This window comes from Thunnus maccoyii, chromosome 5, assembly GCF_910596095.1.
Source record: "Thunnus maccoyii chromosome 5, fThuMac1.1, whole genome shotgun sequence".
In the NCBI taxonomy this organism is placed as follows: domain Eukaryota; kingdom Metazoa; phylum Chordata; class Actinopteri; order Scombriformes; family Scombridae; genus Thunnus; species Thunnus maccoyii.
Window position 1 is genome coordinate 25734209 of NC_056537.1, and position 22656 is coordinate 25756864.

General features: G+C 38.4%; 3 protein-coding genes across 13 annotated transcripts in view; 2 read left to right on the plus strand and 1 right to left on the minus strand.

Moving 5' to 3' along the window:
- Positions 1-175: 175 nt before the first annotated feature.
- zgc:110789 (Xan_ur_permease domain-containing protein) lies at positions 176-12025 on the minus strand. Of its 3 annotated transcripts, XM_042412977.1 has the most exons (13): positions 11937-12025; positions 10297-10376; positions 9176-9316; positions 8425-8582; positions 6672-6831; positions 3544-3725; positions 2994-3114; positions 2726-2882; positions 2373-2626; positions 2059-2223; positions 1857-1965; positions 1642-1737; positions 176-819 (listed from the first exon to the last, which is right to left on the minus strand). In XM_042412977.1, exons 2-13 carry the CDS (start codon positions 10342-10344, stop codon positions 551-553), a joined length of 1860 nt encoding a protein of 619 aa, XP_042268911.1. In that variant the 5' UTR covers positions 10345-10376; positions 11937-12025; the 3' UTR covers positions 176-550. The 3 variants fall into 3 exon arrangements, with proteins under 3 accessions (XP_042268911.1, XP_042268910.1, XP_042268913.1); XM_042412976.1 differs by lacking the exon at positions 11937-12025 and having other exon boundaries at positions 10297-11237; XM_042412979.1 differs by lacking the exons at positions 8425-8582; positions 9176-9316; positions 10297-10376; positions 11937-12025 and adding an exon at positions 7533-7613.
- A 2211-nt stretch (positions 12026-14236) lies between these two features.
- LOC121898077 (homeobox protein aristaless-like 4) lies at positions 14237-17462 on the plus strand. The gene is made up of 5 exons (XM_042412980.1): positions 14237-14900; positions 15750-15806; positions 15953-16101; positions 16746-16859; positions 17103-17462. The coding sequence occupies exons 1-5, from the start codon at positions 14666-14668 to the stop codon at positions 17148-17150; spliced, it is 603 nt and encodes a 200-aa protein (XP_042268914.1). The 5' UTR covers positions 14237-14665; the 3' UTR covers positions 17151-17462.
- Positions 17463-19873: 2411 nt separating this feature from the next.
- The window catches only part of bicd1a (bicaudal D homolog 1a), a 37518-nt gene continuing 34735 nt past the window's right edge, over positions 19874-22656 (plus strand). For all 9 annotated transcript variants that reach the window (XR_006096333.1, XM_042412869.1, XM_042412870.1 and 6 more), the window contains exon 1: positions 19874-20695. Coding sequence is in view for 8 of the 9 variants with exons in the window: in XM_042412869.1 (XP_042268803.1) it covers positions 20480-20695 (216 nt within the window). In the remaining variant the exon portion in view is untranslated. The remainder of the gene's footprint in view (positions 20696-22656) is intronic.

A 22656-nucleotide genomic window follows, 5' to 3' on the forward strand; every position in this document is an offset into this window, starting at 1 on the left:
ATATATTTATATATATATATGAAACTCGTCATTGGATCTATATGCTGAATTCAGCATTAAATATCATAGATCGTACAGTATTTACATTCACATGTCTTTTCAGTGTTTGTTCACTAGCACCTGGGCATGATCGCATTCTAAGACTGATAAGATCCGAGAAAACAAAACATAAAAGTTTAAACCAAAGAAATCATTGTTTATACTCAACAGTGTTATGCACTGGGAATACAAATTACCGTACAGAACAAATGTCTTAAAGATTATATATATATATATATATATATATGTCAACTTTCTATTATCAACATTTACAAAAACTCTATTAATAGGTACCTACAGTAAGCACCTCCCTAACAGAAGTCCATATATCAACCAGTCCTGTGCAAGATGTAATTTGCATATCTCAATCCAAAGGGTCATGAGAAATACTTTGCACCATGTTGTTACAGTACAGTGTCTTTAAAAAAGGACTAAAGGTCCAAACTGAGCTGCCTCTGATGGTATGGTTTTTCGAAATCCCCATAATGGTATGCTGGAGTGAGTACACAGCTCACATAGCAACTCCAATGATGATCTGTGAAGGCTCTGGGTGTCCCAGTGGCTGTTTAGGCTCCAGGGCATTAGTATCTGCTCTGCATCCTTCCAGGGAGCGGGGCACATCGGGAGGGCAAAACGGTATGTACCGGAGCCAGGATGAAGAAGACAAATAAGAGCTGATGCCAAAAGGAAGGTTGTAGACTTCTCCGCTCTCCAGTGTGTTGCTGGAGTCATCCTCGTGAACCTTGTTCCAGGCGAGAATGCCTCGTTCATGCTTTGACCCTGTTGGACACGTGTTAAATGTGTTAAACCATATTTTTTACGGCCCACTGAAGGAATGAGATTACTGACTCTGCCTTGATGTTATTTTCTGCTTGCTTGTTTGTTTTTCATAAAGCTTGTCTTTAGATAGTGCTCCTCTAATACACTTTGCAATATTCTAAAAAAGAGTGTCATTTCAAAACTGTTTTTGGATCTAAAGCTGACCACCCAAAGGAAATTCTATTTCATATCTGTTTATTTGAATTTTATACTATTAACAGCTGCAAGAAGTAAAACACATCGCTCCCAAGGCAGAGGAATAGAAGAACATCGAAAAAAACATTTACATTTGGTGACACCTTTTTGGTATAGTCCAATTTTAATACTGACACATGCCTAGTTGCTGTATTGTAACCATTGACGCAATTTTTAATGGCCAACTTCTTCCTGCAGGCAGTTTTTTTAGCCATGCTCACCGCAAATGACTAACAAAGGCCAAGACACTGAATATCTATGGGCTGCACCTTACGCTATTGTGATCATCACCTGACACTGTCAGTAACTTACAGTCACTTGATAGAAGATGATCAGCATTGGAATAAATTAGGTGTGACCCATGAAATACTGTGTTGGCTTACTTGTCTCTATTGTCACAACGCAATTTTGAGCAATCTACAAGAAACCTTAGACAAGAACAAGAAGCGTAGTGAAAATTGTGTCAGAGAAATGTCAACGTTATTTTGAATTGATTAAGAGCATACTGTGGATTACTTAAATCCTTTAAACACAACAATGCCATTGAAATTCATATCGTTCAAGTAATTCAATGAAATAAAAGAATACCTGGAATTGTGTTGTCTAGTATGAAGCCAAAGAAACCTCCTACAAACATACTGGTTGTCAGAAGTACCTGCAGCACCTGGTCAAGTTCTACCACACCTGGATACAAAACAATGAAAACAGTTAAACCTCTGTTCAAGATAACCAAGTAAATGGTATAAATGTATGATGCCTGTTATGAAAAATACCGATATTATTGTGAAATTTTATCCATGCACCTGTAGCAATTGCTTTCATGTTCTTTAATATCCAGTTAGGTATGACAAGACCAGAGAACATGGAGAAGCCAAAAATGAAGATGTTCCTAGATGAATTCATATCTGCATACTAAAATGTAAGAAAGAGTATACATGAGTACACACACGAAAAGTGTTATTTTCATGTAATAGTTCAGTTAATGTATGGTTTTGGAAGGTGCACCTGCAAATTAGAAACTCCTGCTGCAGAAATGACCCCGAACATAACCATGAACATTCCTCCTATCACGGGTGATGGGATAGTGGTGAATATAGCTCCCACTTTACCAAAAACACCCATGACAACCATCAAGACTCCACTGGCTACAATCACCATGCGACTGCCAACCTGCAAAAAAGTCAAGAAAAGGCTTCTTTTGAACAGATCTGCTTTTAAAGGCAATCATATAAACATTACATTTGGCAGTTTTCCTCTGAATACTGAAAAAGTTAATCTTTTAACTACCAAATTGATTGAACCATTGAGGATTGCCTTACCTTTGTAATACCGAGGGCTCCCACATTCTCACTGTATGAGGTGGTACCATTTCCTGTTCCCCAGGCTCCAGCCAGCAGACAGCCCAGTCCCTCAATACCAATACCCCTGTTGATAGCATGTTTAGGGGGAGGTGGAGCCCCAGATAGCCTGGCACAAGCGTGGTAGTCCCCAACAGACTCTATCATGGAGGAAATCACCCCAGCCAAGATGCCGACCACCCCTGCCAGGCTCACAGTTGGCACCCCCCACTGACCTAAGATTGGATTCAAACATGATGGAACAGTGAATGACAAGGTATGTGCAGCCTTATTACTAAGATGTCAGTTTGGTTGATAGCATCGCAGCTTCTTACCTGGATATGGGAAACTAAACCAGGGAGCTTGGCCCATAACATCCCCCTTTAGATCAGTGCGAGCCAGATAACCATACTGATCTGGGTCAGAGGGAAGTACACTGTAAGTCGTCAGAATGTAGCAGATGAGCCAAGACAAAGTGATTCCCAGCAAAACCTGAGGATACATAGAAACAAAACACCTTTGTTGCCTTTTCAAGACATCCTAAGAATAAATGTGTTGTTTATTGGCAAAAAAGAAAGACAACACAAATTGTTTCATACATACAGGGAGAATCTGAAAGACGTAGACACGAGAGGTGTGCAGTTTTTTATCCTTGCTGTATGTAGGAAAGGGCACAGGTATGTGACGGAGGTACTGTGAGAACAGGATGATCAGTGCTGTGGTCCTGTTTGAGAGACAACAATACAGAATTCACAGTGTAAGAAGGACTGTACCAATATGTAGCTGAGTATAGGGCTAACCAACAAAAAAGCCAAGTAGAGCAATTAAGCAGGTTCTTGGAAAATGAATTTTTATTAGGCTTTCCTGCCCTGCCCAGAGATTAAAACTTTACACATATTTCAAGTCTAAACTATTTTTTAAAAAGTATGCATGGGAGGAAGCAGATTTAACATAATCTATAAGACAAGTTTGTTTGATAAAAATGCATTAAACCGCCTACAAGACAGTTGCATTACGTGTAACATAAAAAGAATTTTATATTAAGAGGGAAAAAATTAAATTGTTTTCTATTTTAAAAAGTTATATAATGGCAGGCTTGAAGTAGACTGAATGAATCATCCCAGTCCCTAAATAGACTGGGAATTTTACCCACATGGCAGAGATGCCCCAGTGATTGCCAGCGCTGGCACCAGCTGAGTCAAACAGTGACAGTCCAATGAGAGAGATGGTGGGAGCAATGGTGAGAGGTCCAATGAATCGCATGAAGAGGCCGATGAGACCAGAGAAACCAACAAACACCTGGAAGAGTGAGCCCACCATAATGGACCCCTGGAGCTGAAGAGACACAAGTAAGATGACAGTCAGAAAATGACATCACTCTTACCACAAAGGCATTTACCAGAAATTTGCATCATGCTCCTGTCACAGTCTGGCTCTATGTCCCTCAGTTGTCATTTTCCACCAGTCCACCAGATGCCCTCAGGCTTTTCTCCCTGTCATGTGATGACTGGACTGTGTTGAAGAAGGCTGATTTGAGTTGTATCTTTAAAAGACTATCTGGCATGATATTATTTAAGTTTCCTTTATTAGTTAGTCTGTCTTTGTTTTTATTCCGGTCTGTTCTCCCACAGCTTATACTCATCTCAGTTATTAAGAGGGTTTTTCTGTTTATTACGGATAAGAGAGGTTGTAGTGTTACTTGTGTATTTAAGTTATATTCGTGTGAATTCTGGGTTTACGTTTTCTGTTTGCTCTGTTTTTCCTCCTGTGTTCCTGTCCTCCTCCCTAGCCTGCTTATCTACACATCTGCTCTGTATCAGCCTCATTAGCCCTGTCCTGCTCCCTGTGCCTTCCCCGGCCAATCAGCTCTTTTCCTGTTCTCCTGTTCCTCCTGCACCTCATAACCTCGTCAGTTTAGTTTGTATTTAAGTCCTGGTTTTCAGTTCATTTTTGTTGGATCCTTTGGTCTGTCTTTTTTGGCTTTGCTGTGCATGCATGTCTGTATCCTGATAAAAGAGATATTCTTCAGTTCATACTGCCTGCTTTGTCCTGCATTTGGGTCCATCTCCTGCTACACTCATGACAGCACATTTGGTTATTTTCTAACAAGAACATATCATTGTCACATTTTTCTTACCATGTGCAAATTAGACGTTGGCTGAAACAGCTGTTCATGCCAATGATACTTTTAGGGCTGCTATGTTGATCAAAATGAAGACCACAATTACCATAAATCCCAATGCCTCTCATTGTAAATATGTTGCTACCTGTGTTTGCAGATCTGCTGAGGAGGGCATATTTATTCCTTTTTTTAAATCAATCAAATCACTCATATTCTTATCATATTCTTTTTGCACTGGAGGAATAGTGGCCTCTCTATTTTCCTACCAAAAATAATTTTTATGGTGTGCTGTAAAACAATCCAACAGGTTTTCACCATAGTAGTGTAGCATCAATAGTGCATTGTAGTCTCATTCATTTTCACTGAAAAGGCAAACCGATGTCATAAAATTAACATGGCATATAAAGTTAATGAGAAATTTCATAGTTCTTATTGTGGATGTTCTGTGTACCTGTGAGCTACACCCACTTTTAACTGAAAAAAATACACTTCTGGCAAGTCTGTTTTTCAGCTGTTAGCCACAATATATCATAGTAAACAATATCATCATAAAATGCTGCAGTTTAAGATCCATATGGACTCCCACACAATCAAACCACTTAACTCCAAAACCTCAGCTACAACAATAACTGTGGCTCTGCATGGTGAATGTTTGAACACGCTGTTGCAAGGTTGCATGCAGGCATGAAATGTGCACACATAAATGACAATTACACAGCAATCAAACAATGACTACTTTTGTGCTGCCAAAAGGGTCAGTTAAGACATAGAGCATTTATCCTGGGACAGACGTTAGGACTGATACAAATGCTAATTTGATATGCTCATCATTTGATTTTCATGGGACAGTCCTAAATTGATGTTTTTTAAGTTCTTTTCATCACCGTTTCATTTTCAAGTCAACACTGTCACGCAAAAAAAGTTGATGTACTCTCCTCACAAAATTCCCCACTCTGCATACATATGCCCTACCAAAGCCTACAATACTATAAGATGCTGCTAATTTCAAATTGGCAGCCAAGTCAGTCAAGGAGGACCAACGTATCAGCTGCTTATGTTACGCTAGCTACTTGCATCAAACACATAATCATAGAAAAAGACATTATATTACTGGTCATAAACAAACAGCTCCTGCATAGAGACTATGCTATCTCTACATTGACATTAACTACTGTTAGCATGACACCACTGTCAAGTGTTTCAGGTCTTCAACTTGCAAGCATCTACTCACAACAGGAAAACTACTGAGTAAGTTCCCAAATCTTAAAGTATATTAATGCTTAGCAATGTAGTATGTTATGAATATTTATGTGTTTATATGACTGATCAAGTAACATAGCTACCAATGGCAGCCATGTATCAGTTGTTTTATCCAATTGAGGGCAGAACTCAACAACAAGCTAAATATCATACATATTTGACATATTATGTCCTTATAAAGTTGATACGGCTAACACTATTTACACATCCAGCAGCAATGGAAGTTCTATATGCCCTCTTCTTTTAGCTCTGTTCCTGTTCCTGAGAAATATAACTGGGTTTTAAGCTTGCTATATGCTCCATGATGTTCACCAGCTAGTAGCTGGACATGTGCTGTGAGTTTATCGCATATTTGCCTTCTGCAGCTGGAAACAAGGTTGATAAGACACTGAACCAAAACAACAAAACTTTGGACCATAAAAACAAAACAATGAGCTGAAAGATGTTGAACTGTGGATGATAATTCTCTATGTGTTTGTCACAATAAGCGACGCCTTTCACATCACACATAGTCATTGTAGCCATTGTTTATATAAAAATATTAATTAGTGCAGCTTTAATTTGTATAATGGAAGTTGTTTTGTCTGATTTAGCTTTAGGGTTTATATGCTCTTATGTCAGAATCAGCAACTGCCTATGAGCTAGATTTCTTTCCACTACTAGTGTTTAAAAGATGTCTGATATCTGATTTTAGAGAGATCTACAAAAGTTGTTGAGGTCTCCTTATGGCATTTACACATGAATAATATAATTTTTAGGCTCAAAACTGGGGAGCAGTCCTTTAAATGTGGATAACACACCCTTTACAGAGAATGTTCTTGTTCCAGCTGTCAACCAAAGTTCAGTGAGTTATGCTGTAAATTGTGATTGGAAAGATTCACTGGCCACAGTTTACTTACTGCTCTCATTCGACTCTGCCACACCTCCATGAATTCTGTAGACGAGGTGTTGACAAGGCTTGCATTTTGGGTCCAAGCAGGACATGTCCACTCTGGCATGGACAGCATTGCCATGGAAGGCGCCAGTAATGTGAATGTCCCACCTTGGAGAATTGGGAGTCTGGACATAAAGATGACAAAGATCAGGAGACAGGGAATGAAAGGGAGCCAGATAGATAAAAAGCATATCACGTCAGGACAGGTGCCTACATAGGTCATACATCATCAGATATCAGATATTGTGCAAGATGTTTTGGAGTGACAGGTACAACTAGACTGAATGACTGACTACAGTCAGTTATCTTTATGTAAAAGCAGGGCCTTTAGTGGATCACCCACCTTAGTACTTAACAAAAGCAATAAAAAGGTTGCATGTGCTCAGCAAAAGTGCAGCTCCTCTCAAGACCATGTCAAGAGTCTCTGTGTATCTACAGTCCCTGCTGCTTCCAGTCACATATGACAAAAAATGTTGATTTAAATCATGTGAAAGTGGAGACAGTGACTCTCTCATTAGGCTAACTGCTAGACCAGAGGGTAACTGAGTTAAAGTCATCTGCCATGTAATAATCCTCATTATGCTGTTCACTGTCAACAGTTCACATCCAACTGTATCAGAGCCGAAACCTTTCAGCGCAACATACACAGCAGTCAGTCATAGGAGTCAGAGGATAACTATTGTTGTGGAAAATACAGCGGAAAAGTGAAGATGTTAAGCTAGCAGATATCTTTTTAGGAGAGTTCATGTTTTTATCTTAAGGGACACAAAATAATTAGTTCTGTCTTCTTTTTGGCTTCTCTGGAACAGTGTGCAGTTAAACATACCTTACAGCTGACCTCTCAATATTTGGAGAGAGACAAGAAAGCATCAGTGGCGCTAAGCCAGGGGAATGTGGATTTAGCAAGAACTAGATTCCAAACATAATAAGATGGAAATTCCTTCCCTAATCCTACTGTGACACCAATATTCAGCCAGGCTGAGTCTGCACAAGCATGTAAGTTCAGAGCGGCAAAACATGGTTTAAATTTGTAGTCCTCCAAAACAAAATCAGCCTGTAAAGATGTTTTGGCCTCTGAGTTTTTACATCTGCAGGTAGAGGAAGTTGCACTGTTCCACATCTTACTGTATCATATCATACTGTACATGTATTTGGTACCCAAGTGCTGCAAAATACTATAATTATCATAATATTTAGGTAACATCTGATTTATTAATTCAAATACAAAACTATCTTTACTCTTTTGAAATCCTTTCATCACAGTTAAAAATACCTACACATTTGAAAGTGTCTTAATGCAAAAGTTCAGCCATTTGATACTTAACCTCTGATAATCCCTTAAATAGAAGCTGTGCCTACTAACAGAGTGAAATATTCTATTGTTCATGACTAACACCAGCTTTGGCAGGACTCACAGTTCAAAAGAGGTTAATACGTCCAGCTGAGAGGTTGTTCTGTTTTGCTTATTTAATCAAAAGGAGCAGTATTGTTAATTCCACTTTAATGCACCCTGCTGCACTGCTGGATTTCTGTGGAAACTAACACAACATGAAACAGGCACTAAACAGATCTGTTTTATCCAGTGAAATAATGTACAATATCCTGAGATTAGAGAGAGAAATCTATTGACTGCATCTCTAATTACACTAAACATTTATCACGCACCCTCCAGCATCTCATGCTCATTAAGTACTCCTCTTTCCTCCTTACTTTCTTACCGAATGCCGAAGGTAACTTGCAACAGAGTGCAAATGCCAGAAACAAAGAAAATGGTGCTGATGAGGTGGCTCTGCGTGAGGCCGTCATGCTGCAAACACAACCCCTGAGACAGGATTAACGGGATAGCAATGATACCTCCAAATGCAGTCAAACAGTGCTGAAAGAGCAAAGACGGGAGAAAATTAGTTACATTTAGTTTCAGGCCTTCTGTCATGACTTCATATACTGAACATAAGGGAATGTTGAGGTTATTTAGGGGTAGGTTATGCTTTAGGGCAAGAACCTAAAGCGCCTAATCTGCCTCATCTAAATATAAACTGATTATTTTATAGTGTAAGAGCAGTATGTATGTATAAAACCTGTGGAATATCTACACTTGGAATGATACATACTGCAAAAATGAAAAGATAGTGTAAAAGAGAAAAGGAAGTCTTTTATTTGAGCAAATATAACTAAGTTTGTACTTCTGAGGAAAGTCTGAGTGATCCCAGCTGCTAAATACATAAAACAAACCCTCACTGACTCTGCCATCTCAACTGTATCTGAAGCAAATTTCACAATCACGCCTACATAAATAAAACCAAATCTAACCAGCTGTGAAGGAAAAGTCAAAGGGAAGCTCTCATGTGACACTGTGGTCATGTTTGCATTGTTACATAACCTCAGATACTATGCTACATAGGCTTTTAATCAGGAAATGAGTGAAGACTTCTTGTCAAACATAGCCTGAAAGCACCTTTGTTGACGTACCTGGATGCCAAGAATGATACACAGGTACCAAGGAGGCACATCTGTCACACAATAGGCTAGCTTGTTGGTGTCTTCATCCAGGGACGTGTCCAGTTCTTCTCCATGTTTTGTGTCAGGTAGATCACAAAAGCGACCTTCAAGCTTCGATACAGTCAAACAGAAATGCAGAGCAGGGTCAATTACAGGTATGACATTATGGATCCTTTAGATCTCTGTTTTGCATTGTGGCAATCTGTATTTTTGTGAGTCACATCTCAAAACAACAATAACAAAAATACTACAACAAAATGCAATATTAAACATTTTAAAATATGCATTCAACCAACACAACAACATTAGAAAGCCCATAAATGTTCTTATCTTGACAATTCCTTGTAAGGGAATGTGGTTAAACACTTGTTTGCTCTTGACCTTTTAGTCGTCGTAAACATAAATGGAATGTGCACCAGATATACATTTTCCTTCTTCTCGAGAGGTTATAAGGTAGAGTAAGAGCAAAAAGCCACAGTCAGATAAAACCTGATTAATTTTCAGGAGTGGATCTACAATGTTTCTTATCAAAGCAAAGCAAGAATTCTTTCCTCAATCAGTTATAGATTAACATTATTGGAAATGATGATCCTGATTTAATTATTTATTTGCTCTACAGTACAGTCCAGAAAATGTATTGTTGTTGTTGCATATATTTAAGATTTGGACTTAATCCACTAACAGTTTCTGCTTCTGTTTCTGTGACTAAACAGCGTGCTGCTTATCTTTTCAATAATGTGACTTTAAGCATGGAGCAGCAGGAATGTAAGCATTCATATGTATCCATGACGCTACTTTGCTTGTTATTCTATCTGAGGTCAATTATTAACATCAAGTTTCTACTGTGGTACTAAAAAACCTCCAGTTCAGTGATAGCAGGAGAGATAAATCAACAAGTGATACTTATACATACCATCCAGATGTGTTTACATGCACTCACATGCTGTAATGGATTTTCATATTCCACATAGTATTTACATTTAAAAACATTGGAACATGATTCCCAACCAAGTGGAGATATATCCAAAAAGAAATAAATTAGAAAGAAAGAAAGAAAGAAAGAACGAAAGAAAGAAAGAAATTTTACTCACTGCAAATGCATAGTTGTCAAGGCCATTACTTTCCTTTTCGGGAGCCATGTCAGCTACCGCCTATAGGCTCAGGTGGTCTTCTGACCCAGAAAACAAAATTGAAAACTGAAAAAACATCGGTCAGAGGGGAGGGAACACAGGGAGAGAGGACTGGAGTATCGGGCAGAGAAGGGAGGTGGGAGTATGGGTGGGGTGTGGTGGGCAGCGTGGTAGGAAGGAGCAGAGTTCAGACTCGAGACTACTGCGGTTGTTGATTGAAATGAGTCCCACCAGCAGCTCATGTGAACCCAATTGCATCAGTAACAGCAGCTGACCGACCAGCATCTCACAGGCAGGATATACCCTTTACATTTGTTTCTTACTTTCTCTATGTCCCTCAAACACATTCTCTTTTACTGTTGTTTAATCTTGTGGTGAGAGCTTTTTAAGGAGGCATAAAATGTGAAAAAACAACAATGTGGTCTCTGTGGTTGGAGGGAGGGAGCAGATCTTTCAAGGCAATGCTGACTGTTCTCTCTGAAGTGTTGTTTCAGCCACAGTCATAAGTCACGTTTCTGTAGCTGGAGATACTGAACAGTTAAAATGGGTTATGTCTTGTCCCCTCTAGCCTAGTTCTCTTCTAATTTTAACGCCAAATATTTGTTTTGTGTGGGAAAACCTCCATGACTATCACATGTTGCCATGGCACAAAGCAGTTATTGATAATGGTTAAATGTTCTGTAAATGTTAACTTCATTTCCTAATTTGCAGTACAGCTCTATTTCCCCTAAAATGATATTAAATTAGATTATTAGTCTAAAGTAAGAGTTTGATAGCAGCCCACATCTGCTTCATTAAGAAGGTCCAAAAGAGGGTGTTCATATGGCAGCAGAGGAAGATCAGACTCTCACACTGATGGCATCTGTATTTTCACATTTTCTGTCATGGGGTTGTTAATCTGCCTCTCTTGTTGTTCCAAAGTCAAGATCGAGATCACAGACTGTAAGCTGCATGACACCCGGGGGAAGGAAATGCAAGCATCATTGAAGAACAAAACAAATTGAAAGCGGCCCGTAATATCTGGAAACCAGCAACCAGGCAGTTTATTAAATGCATTTTCACTGTTTTGCAACATTCATACATTAAAAGTGCATATTACTGTACACTACGCTTCCTCTGGAGAAACATCAGTATTGTATGATACACATTATTGTTATTAATCTGCTGCATGTATCATCTCTATCCATTTTGGGAAATACTAAGTAAACATGACTGCTGCTAGTACAATATATCATGTTTATCAAGAAACTTTAACATTCTTTAAAAATGTGTATATTGTACAACAATCAACAAAAGTGGAATAAATTGTATGCAGATTTAAGCGACATATTTTTTTCTACCTTGTAAACTGATTAAATAAGCAGATATTGTAAGCATATCTAAACAATGTGCATATATGACCGTCATAGGAAATGAATGGACTGAAATGGAATCTCCAGGAAATATGACCAATTTAGTTTTGATGAGCAGTAATCATAAAGCAGTTAAAGAAACATAATACTGTCAGAAAGCATTTGACTTTACTGTCGTGAACTGATAAGATAGCAGCAAGAGCTTTGAATTATCCACCAAATAGAATATTCGTAGGAAATTTAGCTCACGTGAAACTTGCCAAGCAGAGAGAGAAGCAGCGCTGGGACATCATGAGGTCTTCTGCTCTGTGTGCATGTGACTGTGTGCAGTAATGATCCATCACATGTCAGGTAGTGAAGGGATGGATTGGCGCCAGTATTCTTTAAAATGACTCTATGAAGGCTGTAGAAGGTAAAAATAATCTTGTTAATATTACACATGTGAGATGTGAGCCATGGTATTAAAGCTGGAGTGCAGGACTTTTGTCTCCCTCTTTTGGCAGTGAGAGTAAAGGGGGGCGCTCGGCTGTGATTGTCTGACACAGGCATGCAGCACACTCTCATGTGGACCCCGAACCTGACCTGGCTACAGAAACAAGCAGCTAGTTCATTGTTGTCAGCTGCTCATCAAAGCTTGCTAATCAAAGTCCTGGAAACCATCACATAATCATCTTTATGAATGTGTGTCCAATCACCAAAGCATAGCTAATTTTGTGAAGAAAGAAGCACAGTCTTTCTCACTGTTTATGTTTACTGTTGCCGGCATTGAACTACAACTCATTATTGTCATGTCATTCATATCTGAGTTTTGCGTCAAGCTGTAACTCAGAGGCACATGATCACATGAAGCCACAGAGACAATTTACTTTTGAAATGTGTGTCTGAGAGGCCATTCCATAATCAAATTGGGTGAAGGTCAGTGTGCAATCAGTCACTGAGTGGACAGGGAATCTTTTACTGGATAATGTCTCGCATGTGTTGAAATTAAGAGGAGAAAATGAATATTGATTTCACTGAAAGGTGAAAATGTAATATTCAGTGTGAATCAAAAATCAAAATATATTTTGTCCTTAGTTTTGAGCCCCAGTATGCGACTGTGGATAAAAATCTTGTCTTCAGTGAGGTTTGGTCACAGTATCACATGTGGAATATTACAACATATAGACCAGTTGGTAATAATGGAAAACAGCTTTTTTAGTGAAAAACTGTTTCTGAAATTGTGTTTTTTCATTACAATAAGATACTTTCAGGTCCTATTTTGTACTATAACTCATGTTACATTAATACAACATAGCAAATTATTATTTTAACAAAAATACTTGTTGTCACAACAGGGCATCTTATTTTGTTACAGTAGGAAACTTTTGTGCCAAGATAAATTGGCTGTTTTAGATGAGACATGGAAAGATTTTGCTATTTCCAAGCACAGGGACCAGGGAAGCAGAAACTTAAAAATAAACAATATTGTATCAATGAAAAAGCAAAATGTGACACAATTTTTGAATAACAGTCAAAAACAATGAACTCATTATCCTTACTGTAGCATGCTGGGAAGTCCTGAGGAGAGGCATCCTGGAAGACCGTAATATGATTTATAATAAATAGCCTGAGTCAAGATGTTTTGGCTCTCAAAATGTGGTTTCTCCTGATACAGTGTCTCATTGTGTCCTGTGACTCCACTAATTCTACAAAAAAAAGTGCAGCTTTGGGTGTATTTAAATATTCGCTTACAGTAAGATTGTTTCCACACTCATATCTGACAAAGTTTAAGGTTTCACTCATGAAATGTATTTTTATTGGCATACTCTCATGTGTATTTGTTTTAAATATATTTTTCAGTCTACTTCACTCTCTGCATCTAAACATCACATGAGACACATATTTGGGTCACATTCTGTGACTCATAAGTGACATGTGAGGTAGAAAACAGTCCCTACGGTTTTTTAATTCATGCTCCAAAATACACCGGATCTGTGAGTAAAAATTTGTTGTTTTATATAATGAATTATCAAAGCACTGAATCTGAAGTTCACCCCAGTTGTATGAAAGTATAAAAATAATAATAATAATCATTTAATCAAAATAAAATGTCATTTGCCCTTTGTGTGTGCATTTTGTGTGACAAAATTAAAGTGTATATTTGCTAATAAACTAAAAATTTAGATGGCTTGTCAAATTTGCCAGCCTTTCATAAGATAAAAGAAGCAAAAAAATAATTCCCTTAAGAGCCAACACCACTAGATGGAGACATATCTAACAAAGACCAAAGACCTTTTCTACCACAAGCCACAAGGAGTCAGTAACAGGTGTGTTCCCAGTGTTTCTGAGAGGTGAACTGAAGTGTGAGAGGGCATGCAGAGGCCAAGGTGATAAAGATTATCCTCCCAATAAACCTAGTGATAAGAAAGAGAAGCAGCAATTTAGATATGTTTTACAGTTGGAAAAAATATCTTGGTTTTAATCAAGCAACAGAAACACAGAGATATTTCTCTGAGCCTTATGTTTATATTGAGGGCAATAAAACCTAAGAGAAAATGTAAAGGCAGGGTTTTATTAAATTGTGTGTATGAAAGAGTGATATGGTCAGATAATAATATTGGAGGTATTCTTATTATTTACAATGAGTACACCTTAAATCAACAGTTCTTTAGGGACACTGAAAAAAAGCGTTGACATCAATGGATGCTGATAAGTTTCCTAGAAGAATGCAGTTACATACTGCAGTCGCTCCTCCCCCATGATGACCATGTGATGCAGGTCAAACACAGGCTGACAGGAGAGGGAGGATAAACCTGACTGTCCTCACCTTACAGAGAGTAGAGTTCAACATATAGACCAGCGAGAAGAGGGAGAAGCCAGAGAGGACGAGTTTTCTTATTCTGAGAAGGAGATTTGACGAAAAAAGACACACTTTGGGATAATTTGTGCTCGTGAATATTTGTGATTGAAGTCTATACTATACTATAAAAGGACAGCTGATGACGAAGGTGATGATGGCGGGGGATAAACTACTGGATATGTGGAATAGAGGAGACACAGAGAAAGACTCCTGCATGGATCGAGAAAGGGAATCTCTCCCACGCAAAAAGTTATCCCATTCAATTGAGGAGATTCTGGGGAAGCCCATGTGTGTCAGAAGAGACAAAAGAGTTCATCGTAACTGGTCTGTTATCAAGGAGAACACCAGAATATCTAATCAGCATATATGTGCAGGTATGTTTTGTTTTCTATTAGGGTCCGAGCATAAAAGCGCCAGGGTCCAACGCCCTCCAACGCAAAACTTGACATCTGATATGGGTCTTGGGCATCGGTGTGGCAAAATGGGTTGAGGGGGCCCCTAGAAAATTTTAAAGTCAAAGCCCCCACCTTTGAATTTGACGTATATGTATGAAATTTGGTAGACAGATGTAACATCTATAGAATCTACTGTGTATTTTTTTCGCAAAGCAAAGCAATTTACAGGCGTTGTATTTTAACAAATTCCTCCTACAGATTTAACCTCAGCAACCTCACATTTGGTCGGTGTCATCTAAAGACCTTTGAGATGATAAATTGTTAAGATTTTGAGGTAAAAATTTTGTCGAAGAAACAGGAAGTTGTTGTAACTCCACTTTACATTGTCCAATCTGCCCCAAATTTCTCATGCTTTCCAGGCCTGAACACATCTACATGTCAATATTAGGTCATAGTCATAGCGCCACCTACTGACAACAGTAAGTCAGCCTGATGTGACAAACACCACTTGATTTACATGACATTTCTATGGTATGGTCTACACAAGATATACAGCAGCATGACATATAATTAGTGCGTGTTTTCTAGTGCCACAAAGTCGACACAGGAATTAATATTTTAATCCTTACTGCAACATCTGATATTCATGAAAATGCAAATGCAAGTCAGGCTGCCGCTTCCTCCAACACACGTGGTGCGAGGGCCTATTCATCACTGCTTGCAGCTTTAATTTACTCTCATTTTTTAACTTTCCAAAGAGATTTAATTTTTACAAAAATATGATTACTAAATGTATGTAAATGATGGACCGTTTTTCTCTGTCCATAGAAATTCCACAAATGAGACTACTTGAAGAGTCTCCAAAAGCCACCACAGACTGCATAAGTGAGTATTATAAAGTAATACTACATACTGTATAAAATAAGAGTGAAGAGGACTTGAAGAAACATTTAATGTGACAGCTGCATGTTTAGATGCATATTTAAATAATGATGTTGATGAGGATGACAATGATGAACATTTGCTTACAGGTCAGAGAAAAAAGAGGCAAACGAGGGTCACTTTCACACCGTTCCAGGTGCACGAGCTGGAGAGGGTTTTCCAGCAGACTCACTATCCAGATGTCAACACCAGAGACCAGTTAGCCTCTTCTCTGCACCTCACTGAGGGCCGAATACAGGTAGATAGGATGCATGCAGCTGACTGTTTATGATGTTAAGCCTGCCAATTTAACTCACTCATTTAAAATGAGTGAGTAAAATTGAGGGAATTTTTCATGTATCTGGTTTCTCAAGGACCATTATGGCAATTTTCAATATCTTTATAATGTGTAAATGTAATTGTTGCCATATTGTGTATATTCAAATGTAGCAATATTCAATGCTATGGCAACATTCAGATAAACATTAACATTAAACTTAACTTTAACCATTAACAAGATCTGACGGTTCACATGGTGCTTATTTTGCTAAAGATTTATAGCTTAAGTTAAACAGAAGTCAATAAGTCTGTAACTGGGGTTAGTGACAATTCAGCATGTGTCTTCAAACACAAAAGTGATGACACCAAATAGCCATCAGTGAAACAATAATAATGGTCTTTGGACAACTTCTTATATAAGATAATAACCTTCGAATGATTAGTGACACATTACAAGATAAAATTATGTAGTAAAAACTGATAATAAATTAATCCAGGATGATTTGTTCTAAGAAGAAAGTAATAAGACACTGGATCTTTACTAAGACTGCTTTATGCCTAAATTGTAAGTAAATTTCATTTTAGGTAAATTGATTCTCATTTTGTGTTTCATTTGTGCTTCAGATTTGGTTCCAGAACCGCAGAGCCAAGTGGAGGAAAGCTGAAACACTGAAAGATATAGAGCTGATGGCCAGACAGCACATACACTCACCCAGTAATCCCCTGCTTTATTATAAGGTAACACAAGACAAACTGATCATATTGTTAATAGTTAGAAAATATATAGCCCAGAACATAACATTCATTATAATCACTTAATCTCTTCCTTTTAAAAAGTGAACATTTTATGTTGCAACAATAGCTCTGGAAAATTGACTAAAGCAGGTATCTAATCAATAAAGAGTTTATCTGTCTATCATAGGGTGAAGCAATGATTCCTTTGTTGTTCCTTTGAGATAACTTATTCTTCTGCTCTTACAGATGCCCCAGCTGCAGACAGTGTGCTGGCTGCCATGCTGCTTACCTTAACCCCTTCAATCACAATTGTTTGTCAGAGTGACATCAACACCCACCGTGCTGACCAATACACATTCCCCACATCTCAGGACTCTGTATTTTGACCCGCTGGGAACAGATAGATAGCACCTACTGTATTCTTACACATGATGGTACAATTATGTTCTGGGGTTTTTTTAGATTATCTGGTACAAAGATCATAATGTTTTTTCTGGTGATACAGAAAACTATTGAATTACACTGTAAAAACCAATTTTATTGATGATTTTACTGTAATTGTCAGATATGCTGTATTTACCGAAATAAAGTTTGCATGTAAACAACTGTATGTTTTTCATTCATTTACCCATAAAGCTGACTTGCATTAAAAAGAAATGACATCTTTGTGAGCTGGCTACTGAAATCAGCTTGGTTTTCTTTATAATACAGGGTCTTGCAATAAGTCAGTGCTGATCCATTTGACAAGATAAAGGTTTGAGGGCACTTGAGGCCACAGGCTGCTTCTTGGTAGAGAGTGTTTGTGCTCTGTTATTTCGCAGGAGAGCGTTTAGACTTTTTTCATGACACTACATTTCCTTGTCAGAGATAAGATATAGTGCGGCCATAAACAGTTCACCTGTTTGACTTTCCTACAACCTGTACTTATCTTAATTTGGGGCTGAGTTACTGGCAGGTCAGCTTTGTCCAATGTGATCAAAGGAGTACCAATGGAATATATAAAATATATACAATTACTGTATATTGTAGCTGTTGACGTAATTAATTGTGACTTGAATGAAAAGTACAAACAAATTTGTAAATTACTGTCTTTATTCATCTGTATTAATTTGTCCAACCAGTATTACACATTAGGCCACTGTAGATGTATTTCACAACCTTCTTTGTAATAATTCAACTATTTGTTCTTTACTGTAACTGTTTCCATTCACCTGGAAACATATTTCTCATGACAGCAATATTCTTCTGAGAACACTCGCACAATGGTTCAAACAGCCTTATATCTCTTTCTTTTCCGAGAAGTGTTACATAGGCTATTTTTCATTATTACCAATTATAAGAAAGATAACACAGCACCGCCTTCACTATCAATACCATAACCGACTTGACAGTACCATAACTGATTGCATATAACAAAGTTCTGACAGCGGCTAAACTTTTCACCCCAGTCCTATCTTCTTTTATTGCATATGTTTGCTGTAAGATAAACTGTAGCCTACGCTTTGCTGCGTGGGAGGGGTTACAGACAAAAATAGTTGGTGGAGTGCACCAAAAAAAATTCATTGTCTTTGTCCTGAATGGTACTTGTTCAGGCAAAAAGACAAAATATAGGTGATCTCATTGGAATGTAGATGTTGTTAATGTTTTGGAACCAGATGTGTGATAATTGTTTTGTCAAGAAGTGACGTATTTTCTACATATTTCAGTAGCATTAGTGATATAAAGTGCCATAAATCTCTCTGGATGTGGTCATTGAAAGGACCAGTCAATGGTTGACTTCGTTTTGTTTGTTCAGTTATCTATCCTGCTGTTAAGCACAGGACCGGCTTTGACATCATAGGAGGAACTCACTTTAACAGGATTGCTCTCTGATATGAAAAGCATGTTGATGCCACGACACAGACACAATGAAAACCTCACTGAGCTCTGCTGATATGAGCTCAGGTTGAGGATCATTTCAAAGAAATAAGTACAGACTTCACACAATGCTACCTTAACAGTGATTATTAAGTGTTCTAGAGTATTTGCTGTTTGGATGTCTGTATTTGTAATGTTCAATAACAAATTTTGAAATGTAACTGTATGTTGTGGAAATACTGTGTGTACATAAATTGGTGCACTTACTGGATTATGTCTGAAAATTATTGAGCCTCATAAGTATTGATTGTTTCAGTGTTTCATATACTTTTTTATTTTGAATCATATTTTAACCATCTGATAAACAATTTAATTTTTATCTTTTGAACATACACATTTGCCTAAATTAAAAAGAGTCCAGTACAAACCAAAAAAATGACTGAACTAAGCTGGACGTTACTTTAATTGCTTACTAAGCCCCACTTGCCTCCCTGGATATGCATATATTTAATAACCATGAAATATAGATTTAACTGAAACACTTTTAGTTTGGAAGAAACACAATTTTCACCCAATAGGTCAAAATATGACATTATAAAATACCCTCGTTCACATACAACGTGTCACAGTAGGAAAAACACAGGAGGAACTATTAACCTTCAAGATGGCTGCTTTTCATTTGTGTCAGTTGCAGGGTCCAGGTACTATTACCTCCACCTGTGCTTGTCCTGCTTTGACAAGTCAAAATTCCCGCTGTGAAAAAGGTCTCTTTCTATACAACAGAAATATAGTTTTTATTTATACAGGGAACACATACATGTTTCTACATGGACTGAAATCACCACCATTATTCACAATCAACATTATTATCAGAGTTTTAGGTTTGCTTTCTGTTTTTTGTTTTATTTTTATTTTTATTTTTTTGGTTCCTAGCAGAAATTTGGAATATGCAGTGAACATCTCGACTTGTTAATCACAGGTGTAACTTATAATATTAATTATAGCTGCATTTCATTCTGGACCAGAGCTCTGCTATTGTACACGCTAGCGCACTGACATGGCTTACTGTGACACTTCCATTGTTAGTTAGTTGCTACAGTATGACAAGTCAAAATGTCTGCTGTGAAAAAGTTATAAGCTATATAAGAGAGAAAACTATGAACTATGAACTTTGAAAGTAAATACTTTGGTTTGGAGTTAGTTGGAAAGTACAGCGGCCATTAAATACAGTAACAGTGTGTATATAAAACTGTGAAGAACTGGCTGCACATGTAGGTCTACAACTGTAAAAACGTGTGTACATTAAATAGGATATAACAGGCTGCAACTAAGATTCAGATGAACATTTTGCATAGAGAGATTCAACGCTATGTCCTAAAACAGCGGACAGGTGGCGCCCTTGCATCCATGAATAAGCAGAAATGATGCTCTGTTTTGCTGAGTGTCACAGCAGACTACACTGACCTGGTTTTAAATCGCCAGGCTTCATCTATCAGCAGTTATGGTCGTTTTAATTTTATTTCTCTGCTATTACAGTCAGTGCTGTTGACAACATTAATGAGGCAAATATCCTTTTAAATTTAATATTTCTGCCTGCCTGCGCTGGCTCTCAGGAGAGGGGGGCGGATATTCAGCATCTCTCAGCCTCCGCCCGCTTCTGTGGCTCTCTGTCCAGAGCGGTGGAGAGAGACAGGGGGAACCGCAGACCGACAGGGGGACTGACACACACACTCAGAGAGAGAGAGAGAGAGAGAGAGATAGGGGCGATGGCCGCCGGTGTAGGATGCGGGGAGTCGGTGGATCAGTACCGGGCCGAGGTGGAGCGGCTCACCCAGGAACTGGCCGAGGCGAACCGGGAGAAGATCCGGGCTGCAGAGTGCGGTCTGGTTGTCCTGGAGGAGAACCAGGCGCTGAAGCAGAAGTATGCAGACCTGGAGACCGAGCAAGACACTCTCAGGAAGGAGTTGGAGCAATTGCAAGAGGTAAGGGGAGCCGGTTCTGCTGTCTGTCTGAGAGTGTAGCGAGGCAAACGCACTGCAGTCAGGTGTGATCAGCTGCATCGCCCCATCGGGTGTCCACCCAAATATGAGTGACGTCTTGTTTGTTGTGTTAATATTAGCACTCAGCGGGTATCTGTGGACATGTGTGCCACCCAGAGCGGCTGGGGAGCTGGGACCAGCATCATGTGGCCTCCAGGGTCCCCAATAAAATGAGGAATAGTTTAATATCACTTACATTTAATATAGGGGATGTATATTAATATCTATTCTAATAATACCATACATTTCTTACTTGAATTAATAAGTCATAATCTTGAGAAAGTGAATAATTCATGTAGTTTTGTGCAGTGAGCACTGGACATCACAGTGTCTCTATTGCAAGCTCAGGATTCAGCAAGCGCACAATAACACCCACACGCCACCTCCCACTCCACCTCCCACTCCCCATGTTTTGCCAAGATATTTCTTATAAATCCCCCAGTAATTGGATCTTAAGTGTTGTCCACTATAGTTCGTGTGGTGGCTCAGTTGCTCATTGATCTAAATGTCAAGATGATGATTTCTATAAAGAATGTGCAAAGATATAAGGATATCAAGCCTTGCTGTATAGATGCAAGATGGACTGTGTTGTTATTGTTCACAGCATTTAAATCAGAAAAAAGTACAAATTCGTACGATTTAAAGGAGAGAAAAGTGCTGCCTGAATAATGAATGATTGCTGTTTTACATTCAGTCATTAATGCAAACATGCATATAGCAACAAGAGGCAGATGCTGACAGGGCTTCACAGCTCAAGGTCGCTTATGGAAAAAAAGGCCAAGAGAGGGAGGAGCTGAAGGCTAAAATTTGTGTGTGTGTGGGTGTGTGTGAGTGTGTGTGTGTGTGTGTGTGTGTGTGTGGATGTGTGTGTGTGTGTGTGTGAGACAGAAGGGGATATTTGCTTGTTGCTGCCAGCTCATCATTATTTAAACAGTGTCATTTCTCATCATGTGTACACCAGTCAGCTTGGTCTGAGATAAAAGTGACTCAGTCAACAGAAAGTGTTTAGGAAAGTAAAGCATTGATGGCGTTTGTTGCTCTAAGTGAGGGTTTTAAAATGTTTGAATTCCATGTTCATGAAGCCAGATGTCTAACTCTGTCTAACTAAATTAAGAGTATAGTTATTATTTGTTTACTATCAGGGTATGTGTTGGAGTTATTCTTTATTGAATTCAGGAGTGCTCTCTTATGAGATACCTAATAGATTGTATCATATATGAATATGAATGTATTGTATATGAATCTGTATTATCTCCATACATCATTTGCAAATTATGTTACAGCTGATTTTTCAAATTCCTTTCCAAAGAAAATCATGTCAGAGATAGGCCTACAACATTGGTCTCCATCAGTGGACATTTGCGTTGTTATATATTTACATCCCCCGCTTGCTTCCTCATGCCCTTTTATTCCACCGCTTGACTAGTTGAACATTATATTGTGACTCGCTTGTAGAACTCCAACGATCTTTGTGCAGCTCATAGCAGGGAGTCGAAATAAAGAGACAGCCTGATACAGCCGACAGCAGAACACTGTCCAGCTGATATCTCACACTTATGGATTATGGGATGATGGGTGATGTGGTGGATGATGAGGGAGAATATGATCAGACAAGAAGACAGGAGAGAGAGGCAGAGAGATGTTGTTGGAATGTGAGAGGGAAGCAGCTGAAAAAGGATAGATGAAGAGGGAAAAGATGAAATATGTTAATGACAACCAATTAAATCGCCCTTAGAGGAGAAGACAGGAGAAAGTGTGGTAATAAGGAGCATTTTATAGCCTCATATTTCTTACAGTGACTCAGTGGAGACTCGAGGCACCTCTCTCTGTGGTCAGAGCTGTTTTTAAAGATATTAACTATAGGTGTAACCATGATCATAACTAACTAACCTTAAAGATCTTTT

Bases quoted from the DNA above. Each gene is read 5' to 3' on its own strand.
- LOC121898077 (XM_042412980.1), top strand. From the start codon at position 14,666: ATGACGAAGGTGATGATGGCGGGGGATAAACTACTGGATATGTGGAAT. The intron at 14,901-15,749 runs GTATGTTTTGTT...CTCTGTCCATAG, and splicing joins TAATCAGCATATATGTGCAG to AAATTCCACAAATGAGACTA. The intron at 16,102-16,745 runs GTAGATAGGATG...TTTGTGCTTCAG, and splicing joins TCACTGAGGGCCGAATACAG to ATTTGGTTCCAGAACCGCAG.
- zgc:110789 (XM_042412977.1), bottom strand. From the start codon at position 10,344: ATGGCTCCCGAAAAGGAAAGTAATGGCCTTGACAACTATGCATTTGCA. The intron at 9,317-10,296 runs GTGAGTAAAATT...ACTGTATCGAAG, and splicing joins TTGACAACTATGCATTTGCA to CTTGAAGGTCGCTTTTGTGA. The intron at 6,832-8,424 runs GTAAGAAAGTAA...CTTTATGTCCAG, and splicing joins CAAGTTACCTTCGGCATTCG to ACTCCCAATTCTCCAAGGTG.